Here is a 12,064-nt window from a genome sequence, read left to right on the forward strand (position 1 = left end):
CTGGACCGTGCGTGGACCAGGCAGCCCACATCGGCCGCCTCCGTCCCCGGGTGAGTGATGTGCGAGCTGGGCCGCAAGCGCAAAACCAAGCCCCTGGCTGATGGATGGGGGGCTGCTCGGCCTGGACCCGTGTTGTGACAAGCAACAGATGTTCTCCAATAATGTTTATCAGCCGGGCCTTCATCTTCAGATGACACACACCTGTTTCCAGTCAAACAGCCCCACAGAGGCCATCCATCCTCCCAGACCTGGGTGGCCACAGAGGGCTCTATTCCCCAGCCCTTATCCACCTCCTCATCTTTAATACCCAACCCTTTCCATCACACAGCTCTCTCCCCATCTCTAATCCACCTCTCAACCCCCAGTATAACCCTGCATCGCCAGCCCTAATCCCATATCATACCCATCCTCCTCAACCCTAATCCCATATTTTACCCACCTCTTCCTTTCCATCACTAAAGGGCTCCCTGCACATCATTGATCTACCTCCCACCCCCACCTCTACAAGTCTCCATCCCTTCCCCACCTATCATCCCCCAACCCACCATACTGCTACCCCTTCACTACAGACCTTCTGTGATCTCTCTGGGCTAGACAGGGGCTGGGCTGTTGTGCTGAGCTGTGCCAGGCCTGAACACAACACAGCACTGTGGTCATGGTGGGAGAAGGGTTTTCATGGCCGAGTGAGGGTGATCAGAGCAGGAGGGGGTTAGGAGGAGGGTTAGGCAGGAAACCGGCGATAAATAGCCCGTTGCAAGGTAAGATCGCATCTGGGTACTTTTTCGCTGTAATTAAGCATACACTCCACTCTCTCGGCAAAGAACGATTTCTATCACTTCGCTGTCGTCAAGATTACTAGCCTACTTCTCTCTCCCTCTGTGCTCAGTCAGATCACACGAGGGCAAGTTGTTTGAACTGGAACGGACAAAACAAGCGGCTCCGATAAATCACCAGGGGAAATCATTTTAACGTTTCGCCCTGCGCCATTTGTTTGGTTGTTGCGTAGGAAAAGAAATGTGAAATGCCAAGCCTGCTAAAAGATGGGTATCTAGGAACTCTCCACACTCTGACTGTTAACACCAAGCAAGGGATGCAAAGGCTTCCTTTTGTTTATTTATCTGTTCTAGTCTGACAATGTGTGTAGTTTACTTTAATTATTATCACTATCAACCCACAATATCTACTCCAACAACGGAATGTTCTGACTTGAATCAAGAAGGCCGTGTGATGATAATAAATCCGCATAAGTGTGAAATTCTAGGGCACAATTCCGACGTAGAAAATTACGCCTTCCTTACGCAGGCCTTTGGACTTTTCTGTAGTTGTTATTAAGACTTACCTTATGCAGCTGCATAACAGGCTTTGCAGGCGTGCTGCTGAAAACCCTCCCACTTGCTGGTCAGCATATTTTCTCGTGGGGTTTTCATTCAATAGGGTTTTCAGTGCATTTATGTTAAATTAAGCCATCCCTTTAAATATGGTGTACTTTTAATTCAATGTTTTTTTTGACAGACTAGAATACATAGAGAGAACTGGTTCAGAGTATAGGGATCAATGATAGAATGCCATCTATGCATCTGTCTTTGTTTCAGCACCAACTGGTAGATTTAAAAATACTCATCTCATAGATTATTTAGGCATTTTTAGGGTTAGGAAAGTATGTATGAATAATACAAAAACAGGTTTGGAGAGCCTTTACTCACAAATGATGTTGATTAATAAAAAATACAGTGGTTTGATTCATGATGAAATGTGTCATATTCAAGTTAACATCCATGAAATATTGCAAGGTGGAAAAAGGTTTACAAAAGTCCTATTAATCCACCCTAATTCTCACTGTTCATGGAACTGTGTGACAAAGGTCCAGTCGTCATGAACCATCGCCAGGCTCCAGGTTTAACCTGCTACTTGTGGTCTGAGTTCCATAATCATTCATAGAGGCTACATGTCCCAACATTAACCTAATATGATCCGGTAATGTTAGTGACCCTCAGGAACAACTACACAGGCGTGACAGAGGAAAGAAAGGTCAACGGAATGGAATGATGGAGAATGTAGACTACAAACACCTAAGTGACAGTTATAAATGTATGTGGGTATTACTGACGATGGTTCCCGATAGTGACTAATATTTAACATGGTACAAATTGTCAAATAAAACCTGGGCATAGGCTATAATTAAAGCGTTCTGAAGCGCAAGTTCATCTCTACAGAAGCCTATAGCTTGGGTGTTCAAATGTCATCCACGCAAATTATTAATAGCACAATAAAAAATTCTGAATAACGGCACATCTATTTATAGCCTGCTTCACTGTGGAAAAGTGGTCGCAATACATGTCATGTTGATACATCTTACATCTCCACCCTGAAGGAGTAGGGGGTGAATAGCATGCTGTTCTCCTGCTTAAGTTCAAGGTCAGAATAAGGAAGAAAAGTGCGTAAAAGGGGAATAACGTTCCATTAACGTGTTTTTTAACTCGGGTCGGAATCGGGGCTGAATGGATCTGAAACCGAGTTTGGTGCACTTATTCTATGTCCACCACTGGATGGCGCTGAGCATGGTGCAAAAAACAAGACTTTATACTAATAAACTTGACTCTCCCTACCTGACCAAGAGACCACTGTGTGAGTGTGATAGGGATGTGTAAAGGGGATATCTGAATACATTTTTTTCTGAATAATAGTCTCCGTCCCAAATGACACTCTAATTCCTATATAGTGCACTACTTTTGACAAGGGCTCTGGTGCCATTTGGGACGCACAAGACTGGTTGTCTTGTTTTTTTCTCCGGTTTTCAATAACTCCAAGAGGATGTCAACAACAAACTCAAAGTTGTTCTTCTAACACGCCTGCCCTGATTAAGACTTTTCATATTAAAATCATGTGCATGGCGGTTCCCTTGGCCTGTTCGCCTAGCCTGTTTCCATGGCCTGTTCTGCTAGCTGATTCCCCTAGCTGGCCCCCACTGGGCCCCCATCAATAACACTAATGACCCATAGCCCCTTGGGAGAAAAACAAGTAGCGTAATGAAACCACCAGGAGTCTTAAGGAGATCAGCAGCTCCCTGTTCCAGAGAGGAGAGAAGCTGCCTGGGTAGGCTGTCCTGTCTGTAGGCTGACCAGGCTAGGTGGCTGGCTTACCCCTTCACTACACAAGTACCCAGGGATGTAGGGAAACACTGGGGGTGTTACCACTATTAAACTATTGAGAAACCAGACAAAAACTCAGTGTGATGATTTGTTGGAGTTCCCCCTTTTTGGCTGTCGCTTGATGCCAACTGAAAGCCAGCAATCATGTTCCTTTCCATACCCCCATGCCCCTCACCCTCCACCCCCTTGTACTGTACACCCCCATGCCTTCCTCTTCAACAATGTTTCCCCCGGCATCTGAGTCAGCTGGAGTGCCAAGTTAATCAGTATGAGAGCCAGCTGCGACAGCCCCTCGCCTCTCTCTCTCTGGGGCCTGATGTATGTTCCAGTGAACGGGTGGCAGTGTGCCACACAAGGGCCCACTGGGCGGGTGGCAGTGGCAGCAGAGAGAGGAGGGAGGGTGGCGAGGCCATAATGAGGCCCGATGGATTCTGAGCCTCTGCCAGCTTCCCCATTAGCTGATTGGCTCCCAGCCCTACTGAGGAGTGGACCGCTACAGCCCACTACTACGCCCACAGACACACATACACTTGACACACACACCCCATGGAGTCACCACAAACCCCGCCTCTCTGACACACACTGCAATTAAATAAACCAGATCACATGAACTAATCCACACTGCTTTTCTGTGTTCCCCCAGCTTGGGTAAATACACACACGCACACACAGACACACACAGACGCGCGCGCACACACACACACACACAGTGTCCCTTCGAGCCTGCCAGCCCCACTCACACACAGAGGTCTTTATGTGGAGCTGTGGGATAATGGTGGTAATAACGGGTCTCAGTGTGTGGATTAAGTGTGAGCCGAGGCATGGGTGACACTGGCATGTGCTAATCCACAATGATCAAATTAGCAATGCTGAGGAGCCCAACAGGGTACACTGCCAAACCAGGACCCATGCCCCCTTCACCCCTTGCCCACACACTCTCAGTCACATTCATACACACACTACCCTACTTTCAATTAATAATTTGGAGTTATTTCAATAGGAAATGGTCCCTCTGGTCTATGGGTTTGACTTTGGTGATATAATTGCCTGGCTAGTGCTCTTTACAATGACAAGTATCCTAGTTTAGTGTTTGAGCATGAGATTGAAAATACTTAGAGACTCTCCTTACGATTTGCATACTTTTTAGCCAGTAGTTCTGAAAGTAGTGCTCAAGAGACAAAACGGGTCCCCAAAAATGTTGTACTACGTCATATCTGTGCAACATGTCATTGCTCTCATCTGTCTCTCTCTCTTTCCCTCTCACTCTCTCTGCTGTGTGTGCATCTTGCTGGCTGTGACTCAAATGGCAAGGAACTCAAGACAGTAATTCTACTTCTAGATTATGAATGTATGAACTACACATTGACAGATCCAGTCGCTTCCGGAGAACGTCTTTAAGTTGTTATTATTATAATCTCCAGCAGAGGGCGTAGTACAGGGTGTGTCGTTACCCTGTGGTGAGTTATGGTCCATACATACATACTGTCCCCTCTGGTCCATACAGCTTAAAGCCTCCTATACTCCAGGCTATTATCACCTCCACTCCATTATGACCCTGCACCGTTCGCACAGGCTGACCTCATCAATGCTGGACGACCCACACTGACCTCATCAACGCTGCCTGACCCGCCGTGACCTAATCAAAGCTGGACGCCCCGCGGAGGAGGACTGACGGAACGGCGGGGCTGATCGACGAGGCCCGCTTAAAAAATCATCCCATCCATTAGGCTTGGTGAGAGCCACTGTAAATGTGTTGGAGAGTCAGGGCTTGGGATAGCCACTGTCAGCCCCCCCAACAAAAACCTCCTCACCCCCCACACACCCCACTCATGGACTGGACAATGGACGTGAGTGGGGCTTCTCAGCCACAATGTCCGCCCACAAATGCGAGCTGTGACAGAGGGGGTGTGGGAAGGATGAGGAGGGGCAAGGGGGGTTCTGACAGGGACGCCTGCAGGATGGGAAGTCTTATTGAGCGTTTGAGCGATGAGCCAGGTCATCACATCTCCCCGCCTCATCCATCATGGCCCACAACATGGCCCCAAATAAAGAGGACACATTCCTGCCTCCGCTTCCACTACACTACGCTTCTCCCTCAGCCTCTCTTTCTCTCTCTTTCTTTCTCTCCCTCTGTGTCTGGCTCAATCTCTTTCTTTCTCTCCCTCTGTGTCTGGCTCAATCTCTCTTTCTTTCTCTCCCTCTGTGTCTGGCTCAGTCTCTCTTTCCCTCTGTCTATGTCGCTCTCTGTGCCATGGCCTGGGAAGAAAGGGGGGACCAGAGTTGTCTCACACTCGGAGGCCCTGGGAGAGCCAGGAGAAAGGGCCAGGTGTCTCTCTGACTCCCAGCTCTTATTTTAACACACTGTCTGGACAAGAGGGAGGGAGGGGGGCAGGGAGAGAGAGTCAGAGAGAGGAAGAGAAAGTGAGAGCACACATTTAATCCACATTGTAGTCCTTTATTTCTTAGTTGATCCTCCCACAGTATTGAATTCAATTGCATTACAGTTACATTGTAGAAAGCATTAAAGCAAAGTACCTCAACTTGCTGATTACTTTTTCAAATGGATTATAAACAAAAACAACAACGACAAAAAACAAACAATCTGGTCCCTCAAAATGGGAGGATAAATGAATATAATCTGTTATTTATTATAGGTTTGGCACAAGGGATTAACATGGACTGAACGTCACACAAGCTTGCAGACCACCGTAGAAAACTGCCAGATACAGATCTATGAAGACCAATCATGCGATTATGAAGAAATGATACCTGGCATCTTTTTATTTGTTCATGTCTTTATAATGTTTGTTTTTTTACATTGACATTTGAATCAATAAATTGTCGTACAAAAAAACCCGAAGTAATATCTATTCATCATCAACCAGTTTCAATAGAAGAATAAAGAGTGAATGGTATGTTTAATACTATCCGGCACTCAAACGTCATCTACAAACCCCATTGAGTTCTGGAGTAGGCCCCAGCGAGGAATCTCCCCTTCGCTATGGGTAAGAGCAGTGCTATTCAGTAAACAAACTACAGTTTGCCAAGAAATAAATACAATTCTCAACATACAACAGCAATAACATCAACATCAACAACAATAAAAATGTAGAAAAAAACAACACAAGAAAACATGATTGTCTAAAAAATGAAAGACACACAAGGAAGGGGGTAGCTAACAACTAGCATTTAGGCTAATTAGTGGTATCGTTGGCCGACTACGATGAGTTTGGGGTCTCGGGAAGGAGGAGAGATGCCCTTATTACTGTTTAACAATTATAATTCAGCACTTGCTACTTTTTCAGAGTAAAAAGAAAAAAATTTGTGGTTTCTTTTTTACTTCAACTAAAATGACAAACTATTTAGATCCTTTCACAGAGAGTACAGCAGGGTGGGACCAAGTCCAGCTTCAGAGCCGCAGTTTGCAGACACTCGTGTACAGTTCTGTGATTGTGCAGACACACGCAGCTATGCAAACTCTTTCTTGGGTTGTGAAACCAGTCCGATTTTTCTCCGTTTTCAATTTTTATTTTGATCTTCGTTCATCAACAATCTTGTCATAATGTGTTTGTAGCACCATCGTTCTTGGAGAGGTGAAGTTCATTTGGACCCGAGTTTTTACTCAGCACCACCCTTCCAAGTATCCTAGCATTTATATAAGTACATGTTGATGGGAAAACACCTGTTTATATCCAGGGGTTAAAGGGAATCATTCTCATAACGTATTTCACTGATACTCCAATTCAGCTGAGAAGGTCTGAAGCTGTGGTGCTGGGAAGGCTAGGAGTGGCCAGGTATGCTAGGAGTGGCCAGGTATGCTAGGAGTGGGCAGGTATGCTAGGAGTGGCCAGGTATGCTAGGAGTGGGCAGATATGCTAGGAGTGGCCAGGTATGCTAGGAGTGGCCTGGTATGCTAGGAGTGGGCAGGTATGCTAGGAGTGGCCAGGTATGCTAGGAGTGGCCAGGTATGCTAGGAGTGGGCAGATATGCTAGGAGTGGCCAGGTATGCTAGGAGTGGCCAGGTATGCTAGGAGTGGCCAGGTATGCTAGGAGTGGGCAGGTATGCTAGGAGTGGCCAGGTATGCTAGGAGTGGCCAGGTATACTAGGAGTGGCCATGTGGGGTTAGGTAGCTGGCATGGTAGGTCTAGGTAGGATTATGAGGTTCTAGGTGGAGCTAGGGATGCTTAGGTGTGGCCTGGTAAGATTAGGTAGGGCTATGTGGGGCTAGGTAGGGTCTGTACTCTGTACAGATATCCAACCGTGGTTGGACCGCGGTCCCGAATGGGTTCTCTAAATACAACCGACTTCACACTGAGGAAGACTATTCTCAGCTGAGTGGACACATGAAATGCTCTAGCAATGTAACATCTAACAAAACCATCATCCCTCCTACCAGCTGCCGCTGCTGTGCAAAACATAAGAACTCAACAGAATAAATACAGCTATTATTACTTACCATTGTTATTTTCATCACCATAGTCAATAATCACTATCATCATCATTGTCGTTGATATTAAACATACTGACTCAATTTAAGGTCACAGAAGGGATGTTTGTTGGATCTCTTGGAGGGCTGGGCTGGGCGGTTCTCTGTGGACGGTGACCCTGCACGTGTGTAAGGCATTCTGCTCAGCAGTCAGATGGGCCGTGGTTCTGCTCAGCAGTCTGTGACGGGCCAAGGGCCAGGGGCCCCGCTGACGGACCCCAAGGCCTCTCAGTGCGATAGGTCGGGGTCGGGGGGGTTAGGGGTCAGGGATCGCGGCATCATACATGGCTGAGGGACTGGATGGCACTGGACTCAGCAGCGGCCCGCGCCAGGCTGTGCCACATGGTGGCTGGTGTGTGGTTGGCTGGGTGGAGTGCGTCCTTGTCAGCCAGAGACAGCATCATGGCGTACGCCTGGGGAGAGGGAGAGTGACAGGTTAACTCCAATACACACCTAAAGTGTAGATACACACTCACACAAATACACCGCACATGCATGAGCACACACACACACGGTTGCACATATACACCCCCCCTTAAAGTAGTGATTTGATTGCATACATTTTTATACTTTTTCATACATTATCATGTTACATGTCACACAAACAGGCACGGACACACACACACAACAAACACACACTTACCTGGGACTTGGATTTCCTGTACAGGGGCTGTTTGACAGCCTCAGGCAGGCTGGGGGAGCCAAAGGAGGTGCTGTCCCCGTCGCTGAACTCACTGTCCTCCATCTTATGCATGTCAGAGAAGTGACGGATGTGATCTAGCGCAGAGTAGCTACTCTGATCCTCTTCCTCCTCATACCTGGAGAGGAGGGACACAACCAAATCCCTGTCAACATTCAATTCAACTCAATTCAATTTCTCAACTAAACTTAAATAAATTAAATTGAACTAACTCAACTCAACTCAATTCCGTTCAATGATCCCTTCAGGGGGTTTAAAGAATGGCAATATACTGTCACAATGTCTCAGCTTGGTACATATGCGTATGTGTCCATATATTTTGGTCTACATAGTTGCGTGAGTAGATATTTATGGTGGAGGCTAATCCCCACAACTCTTACCTCCTTGGGGAAGTCTTGCAGTTGGGCTCCAAATCGCTAGGGCCGTCAAGTTCTATTTCGTTGTGTAGGGTGTCACCATCTAGGTTGCCGGGGTGAGCTTCGTCCCTAGGTTTCCCGTCAGCGTTGTTGCTCTGCTCCCCTTCCTCCTCCTCGGCGCCAAGCTCCTCCCCCTCCTCCTCCAGGTCACGTGACCCATGGCTGGCCACCAGGGGCTTCTCCTCCTCGAAAGGACCACCGTTCAATCTAGGAGCGGAGACCAGGAAATACATGAGTAAAACCTAGCACATCACTAGCACAGTGCTGCAAAAACTTTACATAAGCAATATACACGCTCACGCTTAGCCATGTTGTACTTGCTGAAGCCAATTATACTCTTCTATCATTGCCATGCACCATACACTTATGGATACAAGGCTAACACACTCATTCTTACATAAAACTTTACAATGAAATGTGGTCTTGTGGTCTTGTATATTTTGGCCAGTCAGTCCCTGTAAGAGTCCCTCCTTCCTGAGTGAACAATGGGAGTAGAGAGAGGATAGAGAGCGAGTGGGTAGAGCAGCGTAGAGCGGAGCGGAGCGAGCCATGGCAGCTGAGCTGGGGCAGAGAGAGGCAGAGTGGGAATCCCGTTTGTCATCGCGTCTCGGGGGCCCCTCTGGGCACGGGCTCTATGAACGTCTCGCTGATCGCTGCAGCACTTAACAGCACCGCTCGGTCTCTCCCGTTGTTTATTTTCCTACTATCTCAGATTCATCTAATAGGCAAAATATTTAGCTGACAGGCCCATTTGTTGGGAGAGTTATGAGGGCCTTGCCAAGCAGCCCATTTCCCTGGTCCCCACGGGGAGAAAAGGCCCAGCTATCAAAACCTGACTGGGGTTTAATCTGTCCACTGTCTCTACAGCCTCAGGAAACCACCATTTGGTAAATCATCTGGAACCACATTAAGACTGATTCACTAATTACACTCTGGGATGTCTCTCGTCAGTTCCCAACTATGTATTTTTCTAGAAGAGGCTAGCACACAAAGTCTGGCTGCAGACCCTCGTTATACACCCGCCAAAATCGCCTCGTAGATTAGAGGACCGTGAAGAGTCCAGGAAATGATCTATTTGAAGGAGAAGAAAAACTGAGTTTGCAATGAGTTGAGAAGAAAAGGAGTGGGAGAATAATTGCATATTTTAGCACAATGGGGAGAATCTGCTATCTGCTATCCATCTCTAGCGTTTATCAGACTGGGGCGATTATAGCGGGAATTGGACAGAGGTGAAAAGCAACGCACCCCCTGGGTGGGACTGGGAGAGGGCCAGGGCTGCCAAGGCGGTAGTTGCCATGTCTTGTCGACATCGCAACGCACTGCATAGCGAGACCAGCAGCGCCGGCCCAGACCAGAGCCTCCGTGATTAAGAAAACAGATCCGCTAATTACGCGTTCAAACGTGGTAATTTGCTGGGGATAAAGTATCTATCATAAGTAGTCAGGAGCGCAGCACTTTGAAAGGAAACACGGGCCGACCCCCTGACCCCACCTTCTCCGACTCTCTTCCTGTCTGCGGACATGTTGGTTCCAGATGTGGGAGCAAGTCGCTCACGGGCTGCAGGTCCCCCCCCCACATCTCACTGACGCTCCAAAGCCTGCACCCACAACCCCTTTTTTACACAATCAAAAGAAAGTCAGAGATCTCTATCTCTACCTCCCTGATCAAACCCAAGGCACGTAAAAATAAGCCCGCCGACCTGTAGCCGACCGCTATCCTGAAGTTGATCATAGTTTTACAAGAAAATTCATTTGCATAATCATCAGACATAATTGTATGCAAGGCCGATACCGGTGCACATGCATGGCCCAAAGTCAACAGTTGTGAAAAGCTCCAGCACGTTTCCAAATGTGGTAATTATCCCAGATGTCGTCAGTGATGATTGCTTGTTGCTTCGAACCTCCCTGGGCGACATGTTCATTAATACACACACACACACACACACACACACGTACGCACACAGAAATGAATAAAGGCTGAAGTGCATCAGAATGCCGTAGCAGGCCAGCACAGAGAGGCCGTGTCCACCCATGTTTGTCTATAATCGTCTCCCTGTTTAGCCTCAAGCACTGAATATGTACTGCAGAAAAGCAGGCCTCTCGTTTGTGTGCGTGTGTGTGTGTGCTACAGAGGATAAGATGAATGATGAATGCATGTACTGTTTGTAAAAGCTTCTTTTTTTTTTTACACACACACATATAGTACATGTACATTCACACACACATCTAGACAAAACACATGACTTACCCTTCCTCAGAATGGTCAGGGGACGGCTGGTTCTGGCCTGTGTTGCCGATAAAGTTTCGTATTTCGTTGAAGTAGGAGTCCTCTTTGTCATCCAGGATGGCGCTGCTGCTGTCCAGCTCTGACCGAGGGGAGGACGCAGCCGTTCCTACAGAAAGACAACAATTCTAATCAGTCCGTTTGAATATTAGTATTAAAAGAATACAATTAAGTCCACACTGACAGCCCCATTGGATTCTCCCTTTGGATGACAAGAAACTATTTGGAATCAGATAGTTGACGAGAAACCAATCCCCCACTGGTCTGCATGGGGCACCAGTGTACCAGTATGTACTGAATCTCCTGTTGGTGTTGGACCAAGGCCTGCAGGAATAGCACCCTTACACTGGCCTTATTACCCGGAAGTAAAGCTACTGCGGGGTTGAGGTCAATTGTTCCATTTCATTTCAGTTCAATTTAGAATTTGAATTTTTGTGTACTTCCGGAATTGATATGGCAGACCCTAACCCTGTGCTCCAGTCTGTTTTTTTCCTGGCAGTACTCATCCCCAATATAGTACCCGGTTGAGTATAATAAGCATATATTTAAGCAAACCAATATTATATTGACACTAGGAGCTCAGACAGTGATGGGACCAAACGTACAAGTCTCTAGGTTTCCAGGGAATGCAATGCCAATATTTGCTTTAATAAGTTAATGTATCTGATCAATTAGACTAGCTCCCCAAAAAGGAACTTCACGATGGGCGTCTGGCCAGGTGTCTCCTGCTTGCCTCCACATTTCTGATGCGATTCAGGGGGTTGCTGCGACGCAGAGCAACCTATCACACTCAACCAGCGATGATTTGTACCGCCGAAAAAAGCTGCCGAGTCGTCGAACATTCAGAGCACAACGGTATGGTGTTGTCGCAGAGACCGACGACAGATTAATTTAATCTCATTTCTTAGCTTCCCCAAATGCTTTCTTTAACCGTAAGTAAATTACATTAAACAGCTGGAGAATTTACGGAGGCAATTGAGGCTGAGTGAGTGAGTGCTCACACAGCACATAAATATATTTGAATCATCA

General features: G+C 47.1%; 1 protein-coding gene across 15 annotated transcripts in view; it reads right to left on the reverse strand.

Moving 5' to 3' along the window:
* Positions 1–5,588: 5,588 nt before the first annotated feature.
* Positions 5,589–12,064, reverse strand: part of LOC112265381 (histone-lysine N-methyltransferase MECOM) — a 204,147-nt gene continuing 197,671 nt past the window's right edge. For all 15 annotated transcript variants that reach the window (XM_042296051.1, XM_042296049.1, XM_042296048.1 and 12 more), the window contains 4 exons: positions 11,000–11,144; positions 8,717–8,959; positions 8,280–8,454; positions 5,589–8,049 (listed from right to left, as the gene is read on the reverse strand). In XM_042296051.1, coding sequence (XP_042151985.1) covers positions 7,915–8,049; positions 8,280–8,454; positions 8,717–8,959; positions 11,000–11,144 — 698 coding nt within the window. In that variant the 3' untranslated portion in view covers positions 5,589–7,914. The remainder of the gene's footprint in view (positions 8,050–8,279; positions 8,455–8,716; positions 8,960–10,999; positions 11,145–12,064) is intronic.

The sequence above is a fragment of the Oncorhynchus tshawytscha genome, linkage group LG13 (genome assembly GCF_018296145.1).
Source record: "Oncorhynchus tshawytscha isolate Ot180627B linkage group LG13, Otsh_v2.0, whole genome shotgun sequence".
In the NCBI taxonomy this organism is placed as follows: Eukaryota; Metazoa; Chordata; class Actinopteri; order Salmoniformes; family Salmonidae; genus Oncorhynchus; species Oncorhynchus tshawytscha.